At 34.3% G+C, this 25,548-nt stretch overlaps 1 protein-coding gene across 7 annotated transcripts in view; it reads left to right on the top strand.

Moving 5' to 3' along the window:
- Nucleotides 1-25,548, top strand: part of DLG2 (discs large MAGUK scaffold protein 2) — a 1,520,398-nt gene that overhangs the window by 667,508 nt on the left and 827,342 nt on the right. For all 7 annotated transcript variants that reach the window (XM_031963714.1, XM_031963717.1, XM_031963716.1 and 4 more), the window contains one exon: nucleotides 8,175-8,225. In XM_031963714.1, coding sequence (XP_031819574.1) covers nucleotides 8,175-8,225 — 51 coding nt within the window. The remainder of the gene's footprint in view (nucleotides 1-8,174; nucleotides 8,226-25,548) is intronic.

Genomic DNA, 25,548 nt, shown 5'->3' with positions numbered 1-25,548 from the left:
GATACAACACAGGAGGAAGACTTTGACCAAGGAGAAAAGATGGATTTGAATAATGTTATTTAGGGAAAGGACCTAGCTCTCACTAGTTAACTGTGCTTATCTGAAGCTGCAGAAGAAATGGGATAAATTCCTCAATTCCCAGGCCAGGGACACTAGGGAGATAGTGACATTACTAGGAATGAGCCAGTTATTTATTTGGAGAAGTATTGTAGCAATATGGTCATACACTCCTAAAGATTAAAAACTCCACTTTCTGGCACAAAGTCACTTTAAATAAGAAGCACAGTCAATATAGGCAGATGCAATTCCCCATTGCCAATCTGGACCAGAATTTGTGTGAACAAAACACAAAGGAAAGAGATCTACCCAAGCTTTGTGTGTGGCAATAGCCATCATAGAATTTTGAGGTCAGTAAAGTGCCCTAGACTTCGAAGGTCATCTAATCTAACCCAGTTCTTGAAGACTGTGAAGGTTTTATCTTTCCAAGGTCTCATGAGCACAGCTGGGATTTTCAATCTAATTTCAAAGCCAGTGTTCTTTCTACTGAATGCCCATGAGGAAGCCTGCATACCCCATGTCTTTTCTCCCCCTTCAAAACATTTTTGATCCCTACTATAAAATCCCTACTTTCTTTTTAAATTTAATTTTATGTTTTTGAAATAACAAAAATTCATCTTCTGTCTCTTCTGCCATATTGAGAAAGAAAGAAAAATAAATTTTTTAACAAATACAGAAAACTAAGCAAAACAATTTCCCTCATTAGCTGTGCACCAATATAAGCATATATAAATATGTAGCATATATGTATGTATGTGTGTATGTATATATATATATATTTACATGCACATACACACACATTAGTGAAATGTTTTCACAAGCAATATTTCTCATTCTTGGTGAGATTTTTTTTTTTTTCTAGAACATGAGTGATGTCCTTTTACCTCTTTGATCCCACTCAATTATATATCCCATTCAATATATATTGTATCCACTAGCTCTTAACTTTTCTAAAATCATGGATCTTGAACTGAAAGGAAACTTAGAGGCAATATAATCCAACCAAACACCTTTTACAGATGAAAATATTGAAATCTAGAGAAATTAGAGGACTTCTCTAAATCTTACAAATGGCACAACTGAAATTCTGATTCTCTGACTATTTAGAGTCTAGAACACTTTACTGGTCTTGGTTGATCTTGTGAGTTTTGTGTAGTATTTAGCACATTTATCACTTTTTGGCACAGTAGTGAACCTTAAAGACAAGGCACTTGGCTTTTTTATTTTGTTTTGTTTTGCTTTGCTTTGCTTTGTTTTTATTATAAGTCACTGTTTCTGAATGTTTTGCTTTGAAAGAGAATGAGTTTGATACCCATGTTTAAGTTATAGGTAGGATATGCAGGAATCACCTGTTTTATTAACAACAGCTATATTTGCAAATCCTCTTTCCAGAAGATGGAAATGCATTAACTTTCTATCATAGTTTTATATGTTATCTTTTCAGGATAAGTTGCACCTAAAATAATGAACCTTAAATAATATGGGAATTCTAAGATCTAAGGAGGAAGTGTTTCGTATTTCATGTAGTTTCAGTAGAATATATATATACATATATGCATCTGTATTGAAGAATATAGATTGGAATGGACCTTAAAGGCAAACTAATACAACTCCTGAATGAGAATTCCTTCTACAATTGACCCAAGTTCTCATCTATCCTCTGCTTAAAGAGATATAGTAAGGGGAACTCAGTACCCCCTGAGCTTGTCCATTTTAAAATCTGAACAGTGTCAAGGCCATCCAAGAAGGATAGTGGTAAAAGTATGGGACCTAGAGTTGAAAAGATCTGAGATTAAATTCAGCTTCAGATAGATACATGGCAAGTCACAACCCATGTTTACCTCATCTATAAAACAGAAGTAATAATAGCCCAGGCATAGTTGGGATTTTTAGTCCTCTAATTTCTATTCTTCTAATCTTCTATTTTTAATAATCTTCTAATAATTCCCAGAATTGTTTTGAGGATCAAATAAACTAATAATTGTAAAGTGCTTAACATAGTTACTTGTTATTGTTAATATTATCATTATTAACTTTTATCATTTTTTTGTTTTTTTTTTATTTATAAAATGGGGTTAATAGTAGCATGCCTTCCAGAATTGTGAATTTAAAATTAAAAACATTTGTTTTTATAAAGGACTTTGGAAACTTTAAAGCTCTAATATAATACTGTTATTAATTATTAAGTGGATGATCTCTAAAATCCCTCTGAGGTTTCAAATCCTATGTTCCATAATTTGATCAATGTAGCTGTTCTCCTTTTCAACTAATGCAACTAAACAAACCTTAGTTGCCCAGGGCATTGAAGGGGTTAAATGATTTCCCTCAGGCATACACAGCAACCATGTGTTAGAAGAAGGATTTGAGCCATGATGTTCCATGTCTAACTCTTCTTTAGATTTTTTCCACTCTGCCATACTGACTGACATAGCATATCAATTAAAGCAATGTATTTCCTGATATCTAATAGCCTTTATGATATTAAGAGTATAATGAGAAGACCTGGCAGGCTATAATTGTGCACATAAAAATTAAGTACTCCATCATTATTTTGCCTTGAAGGAATTACCATCAAAATTCTCATCATCTGGACTACCAAGAATTCAAGAGTAGGGGAAAGATGCTTTCTCCACAGATGATTGTATTAAAACATTGATAACACAGAAAATAAAACTCTTTAGAAGCAGTAAAGAAAAACTGTATATCACTACACTGTTAAATTGAAGAAAGATTGAATTTAGTCTTTCTTTTCCACTTGGAGTCTTCATTTACCTTTCTCTTATCCCTGTCCCTGGAAATTGAACAGAATTAACTTTCTCCTGATCTGATGGTCTAAGGGATATCACATGAAATGAAATCTACATCCTGATCCTTTATGGTGGCTCAAACCACTTCCCTTAACACATGCAATCCTTTTTACCCCTCCCATTCTTTCCATAATGCCTAGACTCTGTCAGCTCTCCTTCAAAAACTCAACCAAGCATATGTGGGCATGTATGACTAAGTATGTAAAGTGAAGACCCCCAAATTTAAATAGTTTATCCAAGTTCACAAATGAAGCAAGGGATATGACTCTTATTTGAATCATATCCTCTGTAACTAGATCTTCTTATCATTCCCCTATGCATCTCAGCTTTTATTACTTTTAGACACAAAGAATGACCATCTCTGAGCAGCTACAATTTACTTGATAATACCAAGCCCCCATTTATTAAGCCATTAACTTCCTTAAGCCTAGAAAATCAAATTTCATTTAGGACTGTTTGGCAGTGGAGCAACCCAATAAAATGTTATTAGTCAATTAGATCATGTAATGAAGGGAAAAAAAAAAATATATATATATATATATATATATATATATATATATATATATATATATATATATGTAACCTTAATCCTGAGCCTATAGAAGGACTGTTGTGTTTCTAGCATTTCAGAACAGAAAATGTTCCATTATAATTGTTGATGATTTGGTCATTTAAAATTACCTGAACAAACACTTAATAATTTGGGAATTATAGAATTGTTAGATGGAAGGAACCTCAGTAACCCAATCTCTACCCAAATGCATGCCATGAGTATCATCCAATATTGTGCCACAGTGAGACCACTTATCTTGGAGGTATAATCAAATCAGCTAGCACATATGTACCAGTAACTGTGCTAAGGGATGGGGATACAAAGAGAAAAGAAAATAGATCATTTGCCAAAGAAATTCTGTTTCAGAGGAGAGATGTACAAATATAGATATATACAAAATGTACTTTTTAAAATCCTAGGAAATAGAAATGGGGGAAGAGAAACAGGAAGGAGAGGTACCAGGACCTAATGGAATAAGGAAAGGCTTCATGAGTTGAGCTTTGAAGGAAGGAATTTTAAAGAGTAGAAGTGAAGAGGGAGTAGATTCTAGGTATGGGATTATCAGGTATAAAGATAGAAATAATAAGTGAATCTTTGAGAAATAGGGAGAAGATGAATCGACTGCCTTATAGAAAGTAGCTTCAGGGAGCCACTGAAATTTTTGAATACGGGAATAACATAGACTTGTGCTATAGGAAAATCACTTTGGCAAATATATGAAGAATGAATTGGAAAGGTTACCATGATCCTGAGTTTGAATTAGATTAATTTTCTGCCTAAGTGACCTTAGACAAATCATTTAACTTCTCTAGGTTTCCTTATCTGTAAATAAAAATGGTTAGTCGGGGCAAGTCCTAGGACTTCTTTTAGCTTTTTGATTCTGGGATCACTGATGAATTAGTACTCCATCTCTCCCTTAAAGACTTTTTTTTTTTTTTTTAAACACACATTGCTTTTGAATCATATTGGGAGAGAAAAATCAGAGCAAATGGGAAAAAAAAGATGGGAGAGAGAAAAAACAGAAAAAAAAGTGAACAAAGCATTAATTTACATTCAGTCTCCTTAGTTCTTTTTTCTGGATGTAGATGGCATTTTTTGTCCAAAGTCTATTGGAATTGCTTAGGATCACTGAGAAGAATCAAGTCTTTCATAGTTGATCATCGCACATTCTTGCTGTTGTTGTGTACAATGTATTCCTGGGTCTGCTTGTTTTACTGTGCATCAATTCATGCAAATCTTTCCAGGCCTTTCTAAAATCAGCTTATTCATCATTTTTTATAGAACTATAATATCCTATTACCTTCATGTACCACAACCTGTTCAGCCATTCCTCAATTGTTGGGCATCTACTCATTTTCCAATTCTTTACTACCATAAAATAAGCTGCAGCAAACATTTTTGTACATGTGGGTCCTTTTCCTCTATTATGATTTCCTTGGCATACAGACCCACTAGTGGCACTGCTGGATCCCTTTGGGCATAGTTCCAGATTGCTCTCCAGAATGATTGGATCAGTTCACAACTCTATCCACAATGCATCACTGTCTCAGTTTTCCCACATCCCCTCCAATATTTATCATTATCTTTTTCTGTCATCTTAGCCAATAGAAAAGGTGTGAGGTGGTATCTCAGAGTTGTTTTAATTTGCATTTCTCTAATCAATAGAGATTTAAAGTGAAGACTTTTGATGAGGAACTCTTTCCTCTAAGCAGCAACAGCTTATTTTATTTTAGATTGGGCTTCGTTGTTAGTATATTTTGCCTTATATTGAATTGAAATCTACCTTGCCATATTTTCATTTCTGAGCATTCATTCCATCCTTTTGACCAATCAGAATGAAATTGCTTTGTCTTCTGCAGACCCACCATTCTAATGTTTGAAGGAAATTCCCTGAATATATACAAAGCATACTCCTCACTACAGACTGGAAATTAAATAGTACAGATATCCATTTCACATCACAACTTTCCCCAACTTGGTTTCATTATATCATGGATTTGCATAAGAAATTGAATTGGAAATTTGCAAATGTTGCAGGTGACCCACAAAGGCCAGCAAGTGACAGAGAAAAAGTTTAGAAGTTCAAAAATGTAAATATATATATACACACACAAATGTAAATATGTATATGGGGAGAGAGAGAGGGACAAAGAAAGAAAGGGAGAGAGAGGGGAGAGAGAGAGAGGAAGAAGAAGGAAGAAGAAAAAGGAAGAAGAAGGAGGAGGAGGAGAAGAAGAAGAAGAAGAAGAAGAGAACTATATGGTATCCACATGTCATGAAAGAAAAAATTCAGTGTTCTTTTCTGGCATTAAGGGAGGACCAAAATATTTCACACAGTTTTCCAGAAAGCAGGGCTACCTATGGCCCCTAACTTCCTGAAGTGATACTGGGGGAAGAAGAGGAGAGGATATAAAGTGGAAAAAGACAAAAGTCTTGATTCTTGCTCAGAAAGCTTACCAGAGGAGCAATGGTATATTAAAAATATATATAATACAAAGCAGTCTTCATTGCTTAAGCTGTAGTAGTATAGATGAAATGCTTCAATCTCTGTCCCAGTTAGCTGCCAAAATGATTTGCTTAAAAGCACAACTCTTCCCCATGTCAATCCCCTACTTAGTACAGAATTGCAGCTCTCTATTGATTCTAGGATTAAAAATAAACTACTCTGGCTTTTAAAGATCTTCACAACCCAGCCTCAGTCTACCTTGTCATCTTTATGCCCTTTCATATAAAGTACAGTCAAACTGGCCTTCTTACTTTTCTTTTGAGAGGAAGCTTCCTTTCTCTTCTCCATGCCATGTGTCAGTCTTGCTTATAATATGCTACGTTCTCAATTTTTTTATCTTAGGTACTACAGCTTCCCTAAAGCCTTGTGTCAAGGTGCCCTTTCTCTATGGAGCTTTTTCTGATTCCCTTTATTACTGTTGTCTTACCCATGAATAATCTCCTCTATTTTCTATGTACCACTATAAGTACACTTGGTCTTTTCTCACTTGCTCCCCCCAGGCAAATATGTTTCACATTTATCTTTGTTTGCCAAATGCTTTATGTTTATCTGGTCTGTAGCAGATTCTTACTAAATATTAATTGATTGATTGATTATTGTTATATTGTATCCATTCAATCAATTTAAAAAACCATTTTAAAGTATATATTACCATTTTCAAGATGCTCTGCTAGAGGGACAGGTAAGTGGTACAATGCTAGTCCTGGAATCCAGACACTCAGACACATCAGGTCTCAGACACTTGATGCTCACTAATCGTGTGACCCTAAACAAGTCACTTAACAGTGATTGCTTCACCAAAAATAAATAACGTTCTTCTAGGACTTTGCTCAGATAAAGATCAAAAAACATAGTCTCTGCACTCACATTGCTTCTAGTGTATAAGATATGAACAGAGACAAATATAACACATTAAAATATGGCAGATGCAAAAGGACAATAAAAAGTGTCCCAAAAACTTAAGCCTAGATTACTTGAAGCAAGGAGGTGGGGGGGGAAGAAAGGGATGATGTTCAAGTTAAGTGTGGAAGGGACCTCCTGGAAGCCTTACTGGAGGATATAACATTTGACCTAAACCTTGAATAAATTAGTCTTAAGTTAAACTGCATACCATATCAACATTTACTCTAGCAGAAAAAACTCCGATTTGTCCATGATCATAAGCCAGAGAATGTGTGAACTTTTTTGAATTAGGGGAAAGCAAGCCAACAGTTAGCACTGTATGTAAATCATAATTTTGTAGTTGAAATTCTGAGTATTGCTGGTTGGTGTCCCAAATGACTGATGATCTTGTTTCAACGCTGCATCACATTCTGAACAAAAGAAACAGCCAATTTGAGGACTTTTTTTTCTTTTGTACTCACTCTCTTGCACTGAGCAGAACTCTGACTGCTGACAGATAAAAAATGTGGGAAGGGAATACTTCAAAGATAGTTGAAAAATTACCCTTCATACATTTGTGCATCTGTTCCATTCCAAGGCATATGTTATATGTTGTCTGACTGTATTTAAAATGCATTTCTCTCCATTAGGCATAAGATCAATGTACAATTTGTTTGGATGGTTTAGCTGGTTACTCACTGGGAATTTCAAGTACCTTCTTTTCCCTTCTTTTCTCATTGTCAAAGAAGAAAAAACACTTGGATCTTACATCAGGGTCTTCCAATAAGTATGACATACTGATAATGGGAGTGGACTTGCATGTCCCTGATCTAATAATAAGGAGGCAGGATTCTCTGTGTCTTTCCCTGACATATTGCTTGAGGGTAGTAGTTTACTAGAAGAAATGGCATACTCTTGTACAGTTTTTATTATAAACATTGTCAGGTGCTCGTTCAATTTCATGTCTCATCATTGCATCAAATGCATTTTCAATATGATTTTTATTATATCTGCAAAGTTATGCTTGTAGCTTGCTTATCCTTTATCCTTGTAAAATGGGTATTTCATTTATCTTGGGAGAAAAAAATGTTCACACTAAGGGAATTAATGACCCCAGGAAATTCCCAGTGAAGTTTAACTTCCTATGTTCTTTAAACTGTCTTGTATTACATTTTCATTTTGATGAATACACATAGTCCCTAAAGCCAGGAAAATCTTGCTCATGAATAATCCAAATGATACCATTCACCACCCCCATTTCCATTAGACACAAACACTCTTCCCAAATATCTTTTCTTTTTACAAAATTCAGCATATTTAATTTTTTTTTATATTTGTGTTTAATGTTTGTCTTTTTCCTTCTCCACAGGTCAATGGAACAGAAATTGAATACGAATTTGAAGAAATCACTTTGGAGAGGGTAAGACAAATTCAGCCTTTGTATTAAAACCTAAATTTTGCATTTCTCATAAAATACCTAAATGAGTTATCCTGTGTAGATTATAACTTTCTGGGTTCCCACAGGGCTAGTAATTAATATGCTAATGAAATGGTATACAGATATGAAGGCTGACAGACCAAATGACAAGAACTGTTTAGTCACCAGAAATCATTCCCAGAAATGAAACAAATATCCTTAGAAAAGTTTCATAAATTTCACAAAAGATTTAGCTTTTTTATGATATAAATTTAAGGAATTTATATTCCCCAAAGATGGGTACTGTTTGGCTGTGGTTGTTGTTTTTGTTGTATCCATAATGCTCATGTTAGCTGTTACAAGTAGGTGCAAAATAACTAATTGCTGAATTATTAAGTTGAATTACTAGACAGTGTGGTTATATTGGAAAGAGCTCCAGATATGGAGTCCAAATTATACAAATGTGAACTATTATTACTATCTTTGTTACTGCTGCTATAGTTGTTGTCTCTTACCTCTGACATAGTTTGTAGAAAAATATAATAAACTTATTTTCCAAATAAAATTATAATAATCACATACTGCTCTGGGAGAGCCATTAGAGCTATTAAATCTGCTGCTGTACAACTGCTGCTCCTTAAGTTTAGTTCTTCCCTCTTTGTAGCAGAGAACAAGCCTACTCTCTCTTATGTGACAGCTTTTTAGACACATTTTCTCTGTGTTCTTTTCTCCAGCATAAATATTCTTGGTTCCTTCAAATGATCTCTAAGTGAAATAATTTTAAATGTCTTTATGTTCATGGATGGCTTTTCCTGCATCCTCTCCAGTTTATCAGAGCTCTGTTTAAAATAGAATACCCAGAACAGGACACAACACTCCAAATGGGAATCAACTGTGAGGAAGTACAGCAGGCCTGCCATTTCTTTAACAAGGGCATTCTATCTATTTAATGAAGTTTAAGTATGACCTAAAATTTAAAGCTAGCAAGAGACTAGGGAGAGCTAGAATAAAGTCCAATAATGACATAAATTTAAATCACAAACAATATAAATCTGAAAACAACATTGTATATTTTCTATTTCAACTCACTCCACTTTTATTGAAGAAATTTGGGGCAAGAGGGGTCAAACAATTTGCTTAGAGTCACATTAACAAAAGAGCTAGGCTGTCAACCTCCAATGCAATATGCTTTATTATTTTTTTCTTTCTTTCCTCTTATTTTTTATTAAGTTTGAATGGTTCTGAAGGGAAAAATCCAGTGAGGGTTTTAGTATTCTGCAGATGGGTTCTTTAAAAAGCCTGTGATCTATTCTGACAAAATTTCAACATCATCCTAAATTGGGAGAAGTGGGACCTATGTAAAGTAAGCACAGATGTGAAAGAAGGAACACAACAGCTGACTGCAACAGCCTGAGGAAAACCCTGGTGTAAGAGTCATTATGATTTGAAAAGACTAGGTTAAAAATTGGCATTGGTATGGTGCAATGGAAAAAGCATTGAAATTGGGTCCAGAATTCTGGCCTCTGTCTAGCTATCAATGTAACCTTAGATCATCCAATTAACCTTACTGGATCTCAGGTTTGGCAGTGGAGGACAGTGGATAGAGTGCTAGTCCTGGAGTCATGAAAACTCTTCCTGAGCTCAAATCTAACCTCAAACACTTACCGAGTCACTTAACCCTGTTTGCTTCAGTTTTTGTTTGTTTATCTCTAAAAAGAGAAATAGAGAATGAAATGGTAAGCCACTGCAGTGTCTTTCACAAGAAAATGCCAAATGAAGTCATAAAGAGCTGGATAAAACTGAAAATGCCTAAGCAAAAATACAACAATCTTAGATAAGATATAGCTTATCTGCTAAGTCAAATATAGACTGCCATATCCATAAGGTAAAAAGAGATCCCACATAATAAATCCCCCATATTGACATAACCAGAAATTCTTGGTTATTAAATATTAGTTGTTATTGTTGACAATAATATTATTACAAAATTTGATCACCCCACTGAGAATTCTCACACCGTAAAGCATATTTGTATATCCCTGCCTCTTGCCCTCACATCATAGTCTTTTGCTGATGCTTATCATTCCACCAGTTAAATAGGTACTTTTTGATAAAGATTTTAAAGCTCAGCTTGGCTAGCAATTTTGACATACTAGGTACTGATTGAATATTTGTCACATAGAATTAGATTGAATCCTACCAAAACACATATATTCTCAGAGCCACAATACATTAATCCATTATAAGTCATTAATAGCAATTAGGTGGCATATACCATCAAGCTAAAGACTCACAATGAGAAAGGAATAAACATTTATTAAGTACCTACTAAGTGCCTGGCACCTGCTAAGCACTTTACAAATATTATCTCATTTCATTCTAATAACTCTTTGGAGTAAGCACTGTTATTATTCCCATTTTTGAGGAAAGCAGAAAAACAACATATAAGTGACTTGCCCAATCTCTCACAGCTAGTGTTTGAGGTAAGATTCAAACTCAGATCTTCCAGATTGTAAGTTCAGAATTCTTTCTACTGGGCTACCTATGGTATACCAATATAAACACACAAAAATCTTAGTTATTGATACAATGGAAAATTTGACTTAAAATTTTTAAATCATTAAGAAAACTCACCTTCCAGGAAGTTTTTCAATGTAACTTAATATGTAATCAATATATCAAGAAGTATGTGCCAGGCATTGGTGAGATTTATAAGAAGAAAAGCCAAATTGAGCAATCATATCATTCATAGTGGCCTTCTGAAACACTAAGCATATTTGTCAAATCAGTTGTATACATGACCAGTTTAGAAGATTTTTTTAAGTAACTTTCTTTTGAGAAATAAAAAAAAGCAAAAAAAGAATATGTTTAGTGTTTCCTGACAGCATGAATCCTGACCTTGCTTGTGGCCCAGTCACATTCTCTTGTGCTTACTTTCTTCATCTATAGAATATGAGGGTTGAAGTAGATCAATTCTGGGCTTCCTCACAGCTCTAATGTCTATGATTCTTTCAAACATAATACCTTCTAACTTATAGGTGGTTTTGAGCAAAAATAAAATTAGACATCCAAAGTTCTTTGCAAACTATTCTAGTGCTACCAGAATGTGAGTTATGTTTATTGCTAGCCAAAAAATTATCATTTTCTTTTTTTTTCTTTTTTATTATAGCTTTTTATTTACAAGATATATGCATGGGTAATTTTTAAGCACTGACAGTTGCAAAACCCTTTATTCCAATTTTTCCCTTCTTTCTCCTGATCCCCTCCCCCAGATGACAGGTTGACTAATACATGTTAAGTATGTTAAATACAATATATGTATACATGTCCATACAGTTAAAATTATAATTTTCAATCATCCAAACTCTTTGATCTCAGTCACAGAAACATTTAGGATTTCTCATATAGAATAACAGGTGTGTGTGTGTGTGTGTGTTTTGTGTGTTTGTGTGCACACGCATGTGTGTGTATGAGAGAGAGAGAGAGAGAGAGACAGGGAGAGACAGACAGACAAAGAAAGAAAGGGAAGAGGGAAGGAAAAGGATATTTCTTCATGGCAAAAGTCCTTATCAAGGTTTTAACATAGATAGATGGGTAGGTAGGTAGATTCTGTTGCAGAATATCTTCTGGTTTAGGTTATTTAGGTTTTCCTGTAACCCTCTTATAACATTCAACATAGTAATAGAAATGAAGAGTTAAAGATTTTTTAAATTCTGTTATTTTTCATTCATTTCTGATTCTTCATAATCCCATTTGGAGTTTTCTTTGCAAATATTGGAGTGTTTGCTATTTTCTTAACCAGTTCATTTTTGCCAAAGTGAGACAAAATACAGTTAAGTGACTTGCCCAGGGTCACAACTAGTAAGTGTGTTGAGACTGGATTTGAAGACATGAAGATGAGTTTTCCTGACTCCAGGTCAACCATTCTATCCACTGAGCTACCTAGTTGTCCAACAGTAATGGAAATAAAGAAAGGGTTAAAAACTTAGTGATCTGGACATTTGAAGTATTTTTTAGGATAAGTAGCAAACATTAAGCTCTTTCTCCCAAGATTGTAGAAACCCAATGACCTAAGTGATATAACAGTGGTATAACCCAGTGGTATAACAGCTAATAAGAGTGAAAAGCAGGATTGAACAACTCATATCTTCATAATTTTAAGACTTACCCTCTACCCAGAAAAAAGGAGAGAGGAATAGATAGAAGAAGGGAGGAAGGAAAGGAGAAATGGAGGGAAAGGAAGAGATAGACAAGTTGGAATAATACATAGAGCATTGAACTTAGCATCAGGAATCTTTGGTTCAAATTCTGCCTATAGCTGTGTGACCCTAAATAAATATCTTAACATTTCTGTGCCTCAATTTCCTCAACAAATAGAAAGTATTGGTATTTTGAAGGTTGGTGCTGTTATCATCATTTTACAAATAAAGAAACTGAGGCATAGAAAGGTTAAATGACTTGCTAAGGGTCATATAGTTAAATATCTGAGAAAGCATTCAAGCCTGGGTCTTTCTGATTCCAATCCCCATCCCCTACACATTATGCCACCTAAGTTCCTATAAATTGCATCAGACTGAATACCTACTAAGGTCCAATTGAGTGTGTGTGCGTGTGTGTGTGTGTGTGTGTGTGTGTGTATGTGTGTGACAGAGAGAGGAGAAAAACAGAAAAAAGAGGGGAAGAAGAGGGGTATTCCTTCAAGGCAAAGGTCTTTATAAGGTTTTAACATAAATAGATGGATGGATGGATGGATAGATAGATAGATGGATGGATGGATGGATGATAAAAAAATAGTATTTAGTGATGATGGGTCAAAATGAATGATTTTATTATGAAAAGGAGAATGAGGGATTGACTTGCAGAAACAGGCAGACAAATAATTAAAAATATGACTTCCTTTTTGCCTAGGTTAATAACTCTATTGGGATTATCTGAGCTCTCATAATATATGTATGGGAAAACTAACCCTTAGGTTGTAGCTACAAACACTATTTGTTTAAAATAAAATCTCTTACTGTTCTCAGCTCTGTCTCATGGTTCACATGGTACTTTTGGTCAGGACCCCAGTGTCTTGTGGGTAGGATTTTTGCTGTGGCTTCCTGTTATGTCCACATTTTTGTCAACTACCTCATGTATTTCAGTGGCTTTTACAAAAGCTGCTTATTTTCTTTCCTGCCTTGGTAGTAGAAATCTCATTGCTTGTCTTCCTCCTCCAGCAGCTGCTTTGTTATCCTTCTCACATCTGTGAATGGGCAGTCTGTTCAATGGAGAACTGTGTTATAGAGAGTACCATCTCTGGGGCTTTTAAGATCAACTGTGTCTCAGGACCTGATTGTCACAGCCTGCTCTCAAAATAAATGTTTCTTATGTAAATTCTTCTGCTTTCTTAAATTCTCATCATGCCTCTTGCTTCTGATTGAAGGTCATAAAACAGAGTTTGGTAGCAGAATAGCATTTGGCAGGTTGCAATAAACCATAATGCCCCAAAGCTCTCTGGAATAGGTCTTCTTTAAACTAACCCATTATATTGTTCTAACTCCCTGTAATAAAGGAGCAATATAACAAGGTGGTGGCAGAAAAAAAATGACTGGTGTTGGATCAATGAATTTAGGCCACTGTTCCCTGGAACATTTTCTGTTTATGGGGCCAGAAGGCCTTCGGACATGGTTGAAAGCCCTTTGTGCTGCTAGCCATCGGATTTGAATGTCAGAAAAATTAACTGTCTCAAGATAAAATATAGAATTTAGAGCTTTTTTAGATATTCATTATTCTAAATTGCCTTTAAGTATAATTTTCAAATCTTTAGAATTCTTGGAGCTGCTGATAAAAACACCTCTAGAGATTTGATTTAGATAAATCTGGACAAAAAGCATATAGCTGATATTCATTTAATATTTTCAGACTTGCTTGATTTTCTCCACATATCTTAAGAAATTATAGCCTTTCCCTTACCCTCTGAACTCTGTCACCAGAAGTATTAACTCGCTCTGCTTTTTATTAGTATCAGTGCTAAATGCTATATCACATCCAGTAGTCCATAATTCTCCTTGTTTGAATAATACACACATATAATTCTACCTGACATATTGGTTATGTTGGATTTCTGGCTATGGTGGTATAGTATATAAAAGGGTTTCAATGCTAAAATATTTAAAAGGGAAACAATCATGGAAAAATATGTAGCACTTGGATTTTGATTGAAGACATGGGAGAATGGTAAAGAAGGCTATAGACTGGATTCTAAACCCAAAGATTTGGGTCTCAATTACTAGTTATTCTTATTGTTTGCGTGAATTTAATTCCTTTAACCTCATGACCTCAGTTGGCTCATCTGTAAAGTGTTGCTTAAATGAATTTCATGAATTTGTTATACCCCACCACACACACACACACACACACACACACACACACACACACATATGATTCCTAATACATATTCACACATTTCTATATGTATATGTATTTATAAATCTATATGTGTGTGTGTGTGTGTGTAGCTCTACTTAATTTTTCCTTTTATAACTTTATTTTATTTTAGGAATTTAAAAGCTTTAATGTAAAAAAAGGTCCTAAAAAAGATCTTTATCACAGCAAAAGATTAAGAATCTCTGTTCTATATGAATTTAAAGGGTGTTTTAATTCCTGTGATATAACAAAGTCTAGGCAGGCTCCTGTGCCTCCCTAGTTCCATTCTTGTCACTACTGGTACTATAGGAGAATTTGCTGTAGGCACATAGCACAAGAAATGGAAAGGTATGTGTGGGAGATGAAGTGTCATGTAGAAGGGACAGCATTAAGACCAGGCTAAATCTTCTCTGGGCCTTTCCATCTTTTAAACTATAAAGTTTGAGGAATCTTTAATCTTAGCTTTTTCTTACCTGGTTTGGATCTGAATTTACTAAAGGTTATAAAATGAATTGGACTGGTTAGCTTCTAAGATCCGATTACTTTGTATGTGTCTATCAAGATGAGAGGAAGAAAGGGAGGAAAGAGAAGAGAGATATTCCTTTAAAACAGAGGTTCTTACCAGATGTTTAATATAGATAAATGGATAAATAATAGATAATTAGATATTAAAAATTATTTTTAAATATAGTTACTTTTAAACTTTTAACTTTCGAAATAGTTATCAAATAAAACTATATTTGTTACTCCATATATAGATAGATACATATATATCCACAGAGGGACATGTATATATATATATAATATATATATATATATATATATATGTATATGTGTGTATAAATATGTGTATATATACATATCTGTGTGTCTATATTTCTATCTGTAACTATAGATCCAGATATAGATATATGTGTGTATATGGATATACACACACACACACACACACAGTAATTATATTTACAAAAAACCTTTTTTGATGATGAAAAGTTTAAGTTTAATAAAGTTTGAACCTGCATAAAACTGTTCTGAATACAGTTATTTGAGTGCTGAACTTAGAGTTTAGCAGACCTGGGTTATAATTTCCCCTTAGGCATTTTAATAACTGTGTGACCATAATTAAATTGTTTTCAATTAATCTTTATGAGAATCAATAAATGTTCTGCTCTGTAAAATTAAGAGAAATGTATGCATAATACCTACATAGGTGCATACATACAATGATGTACCTAATTGTTTATATCTTATCTTGCATTAAAATGTGAAGTCCTCCGGTACAAGGACTGTCTTTTGCCTTTCTTTGTATCCTTAGCTCTTAGCATAGTGCCTGGAACATAGTCAATATCTGATTAAATATTTGTTGACTAACTTTTTTCCTGACTTAATTTATAGGCTTGTTAATGGGTGTATGTGAGATAAGGTGTATGTGTTCTACTGGTAGCCTCTGGTTGCTCATAGCTATGATAACTTTTATCTTCAATAATCTTACAATATATTGTAATAATTGTAATAATCTTACAATTATATTGTAATAATTGTAATAATCTTACAATAATATTGTAGATTAGAACTTGAAGGAATCTTATAGGTCTTCTAGTTTAACTTTAGTCAAGTTAGCAAGCATGCATTAAGTAGTAACTATGTGTCAAGTGCTTTCTTAAATATAGTGAGTACAGGTATTTTACAAATAGGGAAACAGAGGTTCAGAGAAGTGGTGACTTGTTTAGGATCACGGAATAAATGGAAGGACTGGGAATCAAATTCAGGTTCTACATTTTCAAGATCAACTCTCTTATCAAGGCTTCCTTCCTTTAAGCTATACTTTTGATCTTTACTGTCTCTGCATAATTAATTCTATTTTTGCTTTTCTGATAATATATATGCAAAATGCATATAATAGGATTATAACTGATCCTAAATGTTCCTCTTTCAAGCTCCAAAAGTTTCTCCCTGGTTTTAGTATTTTAGAATTTGAGAAAACTCTTTTTCTAATGTCCATCATGATTTTTTATTTTTTACTCTTTCCTTTCACCTGTCTTTTGAGACTTCCATAGACATGGAGTACTGCACTCAGATTAAAAAATTATCAATGCACTAAGTAGAGTCTGGAGAAGATATGGATGAACATTGGTTATATTTTTGAAGTGGGGGGGACACCCTGGGGTTTCTATTGATCTTAAATTCAATATGAGTCAGTATGGTGACAGGGTAGTCCAAAAAAGTTCATTCAATCTTAAATTATCTTGAGGTGAATAGGGCCCAGAATAAAAGAAGTTATCCCATTACACATATTTAAAACATATTGGAAAGTTCATGTCCAGTTCACTTTTGTATACTATTTAAAGAGATACTTTGACTTGCTAGAATGTGTTCAAAAGAAAGTGACCAGGATGCTGAAGGGATTCAAAGATATTTTATATAAGAATGGATGAAAGGAAATTAGGTTTATTCTGAACAAAAGCCTTTGGGAGGAGGGAAGTATGTATTATATTTTTGTAGTGAAAATAAGCTATATAAAAGATTGATCAGACATATTTAGCTTGACACAATAGGAAAGGAAAAATTCCAAGAAGTTACAGGAAAGCAAAATTTGGGTTAACATAAAGGGCCACCCAATAATAAAAAAGACTAATGTTTCTGAGTCACTAATTGGCACAGTGGATAGAATATTGTATATTGTGTGAAAAAATCTGAGTTTAGGTCCTGCCTCAAAGGACTTATTAGCTGGGCCCGTGGGTAAATCATTTAATTTCTTAACTTCTGTGTGTTTCCTCATTTATAAAATGGAGATAATAATAGCATTTAACTCCAAGGGTTGTTTTGAGGACTAAAATGAGGTGATATTTGTAAAGTGTTTAGCAAACTTCCTGACAACTCCTAAGAACAATATAATGTTAGCTGTTTTTAGAAAATAGTATTATTATTAACAAACAAGACTTAAGTGATTACCTAGTGTCACACAACTAGTAAATGTCTGAAGTCAGATTTAAACCCAGCTTTTCCTGACTTTAAATCCAGCATTCTAGCCACTGCCCCATGTAGCTTCCACTCAGGTAACCAACCACTTCAGAGATTACTTTTAGCACTAAAATTCTATGATGCTATGGAAAAAAAACCCAAAATTAAAAAACAGTTTCATGTCAAGAGATGAGTAACTTAGTGTAATGGGAAGAACATTGGCCTATAAGCACTGGATAGGAAATTTGACCCAAATTCTGTTGCCTATAGTGTGATCAGCTTTGGACAAGCCATTAATGTTCTCTAGTCCTGTTTCTTCATCTATAGATTGAACTATGAGCTCTATCATCATGCCAAAATTTCTTTCAAATTGGTGATACCTTGACACCCTTACATTTTCATGATCTGGTTTCATGATCATGGTCTTGGATCATTGAATTCTGAATCCTAAAAAATAAAGATTTTCTTTGAGAGCCGTTCTTTGTTATCTGCCTCTGCCCTTGAAACAAAACTGATTTGACAAAACAAAATAATAGTAACAAAATTTAATGAGGTGAAAAAATTCTATTTTCCCTATCCTTTGCATAATGACCATTTCAAGTTGCAAGTTTGTGAATAATAGGAATGAGAAGATTAGTTTCAGCATTTGAGGGAAGTTTAAGGGTAATGAACAGTTTTTGGTAAGGATAGGGATTGGACCTTTATTTCAGTGTTACTTTTGTTGTTCAGTTGCTTGTTGTGGTGGTGGTGGGTTTTTTTTTGGGGGGGGGCGGTTCAGTCATATGATTCTTTGTGACCACATTTGGGGTTTTCTTGGCAAAGATTCCGGAAAGGCTTGTCATTTTTTTTATCTAGGTTATTTTACAGATGAAGAAACTGAGGTAAACAGGGTTAAGTGACTTTCCCAGTATCCCCACAGAATCTAATGAAGAACATCACAATAGATTCTGGGAATTTCTTTTTAACTTAGTCTTTTTGAGTTTCTCATAGTAATGAAGGATCAAATGAGTTGCTGAAGCTCATACATCCATTTTTTCATTAAAGGTCATTCTTGAATTCAAGTCTTCTTGCTTGGAGATCAGCTTTCTATCTACTACATTGCTTCTCCATTTTTTTTGAAGCAACTACATTATGCAAACGATAGAACTCAGAGTCAGGGAGACCTGATTACCAATCTGACTCACACAGTGACTTCATTATTTGTATATATACATATATAATGACTGACATTCCCCAATATCCTTTGTGTTCATATTATATATTTCCAGAACATATCTTTCTCTCTCCTCTTCCTCTCTTAAGTAGCTAGGTGGCCCAGTGGATAAATTTTAAATCAGGGAAATTATAAGTTCATATCTTGCTTTAGAAATTTACTAGCTGTATGACTCTGAGCAAATTACCTCACCTTACTATCTGCCTCAGGTTCCTCCCCAGGGGTCCTCAAACTATGGCCTGTAGGCCAGATGTGGCAGCTGAAGACGTTTATACCCAGAGCTATGAAGTTTCTTTATTTAAAGGCCCATAAAACAAAGTTTTTTGTTTTTACTCTAGTCCGGCCCTCCAACAGTCTGAGGGACAGTGAACTGGCCCCCTATTTAAAAAGTTTGAGGGAATCAAACCCTGCAAGGGAATCATAATAATACCTATCTCCTGTACCTATATAATAGGTGCTTAATAAATATTTATTCTCTTCCCATAGCTTAAACAAAAGAATCTAAAAGAGATAACAAAAAAACACTTAAAAAAAAAAAAACTGATGCAATTGAAAATGTCTGATATTACATAGAGCAAGCCAACTTCTTTTTCCCTATAAAATGAATATAATAGCACCAAACTCACAGGGTTGTTTTGGGGGGGGGGGCAAATAAAATTGGATTTATAAAGCACTTATCATAGTGCCTGACACATAGTAGGCGCTATATAAATGATTATTCTCTTTACTTCTACTCTTGTTATTTTTTAAACAATGTCCTCATATGCCTAAAATGAGCTTAATGCAATTTGTCAACATCTATATTATAGATTCCTTGGGGGAAGAAGAGCTTATGCATTATGAAAACTCTTGGTTTGAAGGTTATGGACTTGTGGCCCATACAAGCTCAGCACAAATTAGAATGTGCATATTTGTATTCCCAAGGAATCATGTCATTTTGTGAGTTTCTACACATCTCTCCCTTTGCAGCACTCATAAAATCCTAGAAATGGAAGGAATTTTAGAGGACATCTAGCTCCTTTCAGAGGAGAAAACCCAAGAGGGGAAAGGAATTGAGTAAGTGAGGATCATCCAATGAGTCACTGGGAACAACAAGATGAAAACTGAGGTCTCCTGATTCAGCATCTGGCCCCTTTTTCTGCTATTTCACATGATAGTGTCTTTCTCCCTGCCATCAGACATGAGATCATAGGATGAAAGGATCATGGAAAAGGCACTAAAAGGAATATTACTCCAACCAGATGTTGATTTGAGAAAAAAATTCATCTGTCATTCTGGAGTAATAGAAGGTCAGACAAGGAAAGAAATTTAGGCCTGAACCCAATGCTCTGTATGTACTTCATGTGATTGTTGTCAATAAAGTGATTTGTATACTGTCAAGTAATATATTATTATTGGCTGGAGTCATTATCATTGGCTGGAGATTCATATATGAAGTGTGAATTCACTTTTTGCTGAGTTTAGGAACTTTGAGTAAGAAGTACTCTATGTAATGTCAGACATTTTCAATTGCATTAGTTTTTTAAGTGGTTTTTTTAAAATCTCTTTTAGATTCTTTTGTTTAAGGTATGGGAAGAGAATAAATACTGATTAAGCACCTTTTTATGTGCTAGGTGCTGTGCTAAGTACTAACCAATACATCTTATTTGATTGTCACAACTATCTTGGGAGATAGGTATGATTATGATTCCCCTATTACAGTTGAGGAACCTAAGGCAGACAGAAGTAAAATAACTTGCTCAGGATCACACAGATAGTAAGTTTCTGAAGCCAGATTTGAACTTATATCTTCCTTGACTCGAGAACCTGTACTCTATTCACTAAGCCAACTGGTTACCAATGGGAGGAAGAGAAGAGGAGAAAGATATATATTAGTAAATGTATAATATAAAAACAAAAATTATTTGGAAATATGACATTAAATATATATGTATAAACATGTATAATTAAGCAATGAAAAAGAAACCTTATAGGACAAAATAAAAACACTAGTTTTGAAGGCAGACATCTATATTTGGGTCTCAGCTCTTCTATGTATGACCTGTGTATTTTTCAGCAGTCTTCTAAAATTAGGGAAAATGATTTCTACCCAAACTTCTAGATAAGGTAGTCATGTATATTGTATAAGATTCGCTTATTATAAGAGATAGTCCAGTCTTATTTCCCTCATTGCATGGATGATAAAACCAAGGCCCAGAGATAGGGCAGAGATGTGGTAAATCCTTAGAATTAGTCAGTGGCACAGTTGAAGCTTGAAGACAGATGTCCTGGCTTCTGCTCTGACTTTATGCTTCATAAACTGTAAGACAGTGTGGCATTTTGATCAAAGAAGTGGCCCTGGAATCAGGAAGATCTGAGTTCAGATCCTCCCCCTAACATATATTGTATGACCTTGATATTGTCATTCTTTCTCAGTACTCCTGGGTATCTTTCTAAAATTGTAAATTATATAGAAGATACCAATCTGCATTTGTAGAATTTTCTTCATTAAGACTTAGCTGTGTCGTTGAAATCAAAGTTTGACCAAAATTTTAAAATATATGTTTACATATACAAGAAAGGTAAGACGTACATAAATATCAGGCAATAGCCATGTATAACACATGACTTTTTGATTCAAGGCAATTCCAATAGACTTGTGATGGAAAGAGCCATCCAAATGCAGAGAGAGGACTAAGGCAGCTAAATGTCGATTGTAAACATAGTATTTTCTTCTTTTTTGTTGTTGTTTGCTTTCTTTGTTTTTTTTCTTTTTTTTATCCTTTGATCTAATTTTCCTTGGGCAGCATGATAAATGTGAAGATATGTTTAGAAGAATTGTACAGGTATAACCTATATTGAATTACTTGCTGTATAGGCAAAGGGGAGGAGTGAGGGAGAAAATTTGGAACACAAGGGTGAATGTTGAAAACTACCTTTGCATATATTTTGAAAAATAAAAAGTGAATATAAAAAACACATTCTTTTCTTTCCCTTTAAAAATCTATTCCTTTTATTTCATCAGCACGGGGAACCCCTTCCTCCTCCCCCCCCCCCCCCCCCATGGAAACATACTTCACTAGTACAAGTTAGAAATTTGTCCCTAACTTCTAAATCTAGCTTACTCAAGACAAATGGTATGGCTGTCCCAGTGTGCCATGACAGCACACTGTGCCCAAAGATATGCTTGGTTGTTTGGGTCAGATATGTCCATCTGGTTTCCAGAGTCTTAAGTGAGGAGTTGATGTAGTTGGAATGTGTGACCTAGCAAACGACAGCATATGGCTTGTGATCTTTCTTGAACCTGGAGAGTGGGTGGAAAACAACATTCTGTTCACTGTGTAAAATCAAATATATGGTTACCAACATGTTGGTCAGGAGGAGGCTCTTTGCTCTTGGCAAAATTACTCTAAAGAACTGGGAAGGATTACATGTTTGAAGAACTAAGGGAAAAGAAAAATTACAATTTTTTTTTTTTTTTTGTCATATATACCCCCCCAATACACATACAACCATACTGGGTCCAATATGGTAGTGTTGTATATGTATGTGTATGTATGTATTGGGTATGTAGGTGATGTATATGCATGTATATATAAAACCACACATTGGTGACAGAATATCCAAGTGGATATTGACCCATGCCTATTAGTTATCATATACTATTCACTTATCCTAAGGATTTGGAAACTCTTGAGTAGAAGAAGCTTATTATTTGGAATCAGTCTAATCCTTTCAATATTGATCTGATCTTGGAATATATTCTTCAGTATCATGTTATATATCTATATATCTATACTATATTTATATCTATATCAATATATATATAAAATCCAGAGTCATAAGAATCTACATAAAGCAGACAATTCTGAATACAACATTGAACTAGTTAATTTCTTTTTCTCCTAAATTCCTACCTATTATTTCACTTCATCACCAAGAAAGTAACTCACATCATGCTAATCATGTCAATGTCCTTGATGTTACATTTGATTCTTTCCTCATAACATTTTATAATTACTAATGAGTATTTGTTTTTCTAAATAACTTTATTGACAATACTTAAAAAGGCCAGGTAATTAATAAATATTGGTTAAAACATAGTATGATTATAAAATAGTACTTTTATGCCTAATTATATCATTTCTAAGAGAAGTTATTTTTTAAAAAAATATTTTGTCAAATTCTATTTTTAAAATAAGTACATAGATTTTGTGCCAGAGCTAGTTTGAGTTGATTCTGTCCATCATGGCATCATCTGAACATCTATGGCCTCACCTACAGAGCCATAATTACAATGATGTTTCACCTCAAAATTGGACATTTTGTCCTACAGGCATAGAAGTGGACTTTTTTGTCCTACTGCCATAGAAGTCTAAAGGTCTTCCCCTTCCTTCTGGAGATATTAATTAAAAATTTGAATATTCATATTTGGGCACATTTAATCAAAATATGCATTTCATTATTTTGTAGTAACACTTTTTATATCAATCATCAAACAATCTGTTATATACCTTTTATGGGCAAATAGATACAGGGAAGATAAAAACAAAGAATGAAATAGTTATTTTCCCTCAAGGAGTTTATATTCTCTCTGGGAAAACATGGTAATTTTATGCAGATTAGATATGGGCAGCATAAATACAAATTATTCAAAAAGATGATAGAATAAGTTGAGAAGATGAGGAAAGGGTTCATGTAAATGGTAGTGCTTGACCTGTCTTGAAGAAAAAGAGAGATTTTATGAGGTGGAATTGGGTAGAAAGGCCACTGTAAGTGGAGGAATTGGCAAAGAGTAGATGAATTGTTTTGTGCAAGAAATAGGAAGGCCAGTTTGTCTAGACAATGGAATACAAAAAGAGGAATAATGCATAATGAGGATGAGAAGTTTGGAATAAATTTGTGATGGATTTTAAAAGCCAAAGAAACAACAAATATGCTTATGCATATACATATGTTACATACATCTACATCCATTTTTTGTTTATTATTTGAATCCCAGAGATTGGTGTTAACTGTTAATTGAGTATCAGAAATACAATTAAGAAAAATCTCTTTGGCAGCTGTTTGGAGGATAAATAAATAGTGGAAGAAGTTTGAGGCAGGGAGATGCCTCAAGGTTGCAATAATCTAGGTAAGGTCTGAATTAAAAATAGTGGCAGAGGTAAAAAGAAGTCAGATGAAATGTAAAAAAAAAAAGTATTAGAAAGATGATAATGACCAGATCTGTCAATGTTTTGTTATCTGGGGTGGGGAAGGGGAGAGCTAAAAGTGAAAGATAATACCAAGGTCATAAATCTGGGAGACTGGAAGAATGGTAATCCCCTCAAAAGAAACAAGGGAAGTTTGATAATGGAAAATAATGTTATAATTTGGACATGATAAATTAGGGAAGTCTTTAGGGCATTCAGTTTGAAATGTCCATTATGAGCTTTGTGATGTGTGACTACAACTTCAGAAAAAAACTAGAGCAAGATATAAAGATCTTAAATCCATGGTAGCTTTTAAGATCACCAACAGAGAAGAAATGATATGGAACTTTGGGCATATACCCAGAACTAAGGGGCATGATGTGGATTATTACTGAGCACTCAAGTATGAGGAGTGGTTAGACAGGTAGAAAGAGATATAGGAAAGAGTAGTGCTATAAAAACCCAAAGAACAACATCTCAGGGAGTAGAGAGTGGTCAACAATGGCAAATATAGCCAAGCTCTCAAGAAGGATAAAGACTGAGAATAGAGCATTAGTAACTAAAGAAGGCAGGAATATTTAATTGATGAGTTAAGAAGGCAGACTTGAAAATGTTGATGAACAGAAGAGGAGGCAATGAACACAGAAAATTATTCCAAGATGTTTTACTAAGAAAGAGAAGTGAGCTCTAGAACGATAGCATGGGGGGATGGCAAAATCTGAGAATACATTTGTATAGATGGGAAAGACCTGAATATAAATAGAGAAACAGAGAATGAACTAGTAAATAGGGAGAGACTGAAAATGAGAAACACAAGACAGAATTAGAGACAATGACAGACAGAGATGATCAAACAAGCAATCTGCTGGAGGAGAGAAGATGGGATGGCATCAAGAATTCATTTAGAGGGGTTGGTCTTGACAAGGACAATACTTATCAAAAGATCACAGACCAGATGAAATCAGGAAAAAGTGAAAGATGATGTCAGTGGCTCATGAAATTAATAAAAGTTTCAATTTTCTCAGTAAAACCAAAATTAAAATCCTTAATTGAGGGGAAGACGATATGAGAGATGGAAAGAGAAGACTTTGGAAGGCTTGGTACAGCTGCCATGTAAATTGGAATAACAACTCAGGCAAGAACATAGTGAAGCTCAGCTAAAATTAAATAATACAAATTGGTAATATATTCAGTCAGATCATCAGTGACAGAATCTGAGATCTGGAATGGACCATACTATCCAGAAAGCTTATGTATTATTTGTAAGGAATAAAGTATATGCTCAGTTCCTTGGAAATTTCATGCATTTCCTGGCCTCAGTTACTAACTGCAAATTTGCAGGAGAACCCTCAAATCTATATTTGAAACCTGGGCTTTTCCACTATACTTCAGTATAGTATTTCCAGCTGACTAAAAATATCCCAGCCTACCTGACCCATCACCTTTAACTCAATATATTCAAAACTGAATTTATCAGTTTCCAAAAGTGCCAGTCCCAACATTTCTGTTTGCTTTGATAATGTTACTACTACCCCTAGTCACCAGGTTCCAGTTTTGAGACAGCATTAGCTATTTCTTC

The sequence above is a fragment of the Sarcophilus harrisii genome, chromosome 3 (genome assembly GCF_902635505.1).
Source record: "Sarcophilus harrisii chromosome 3, mSarHar1.11, whole genome shotgun sequence".
NCBI classification, from domain to species: domain Eukaryota; kingdom Metazoa; phylum Chordata; class Mammalia; order Dasyuromorphia; family Dasyuridae; genus Sarcophilus; species Sarcophilus harrisii.
Note: the sequence above shows the minus strand (reverse complement) of the source record. Positions and strands in the feature narration are given on the sequence as shown.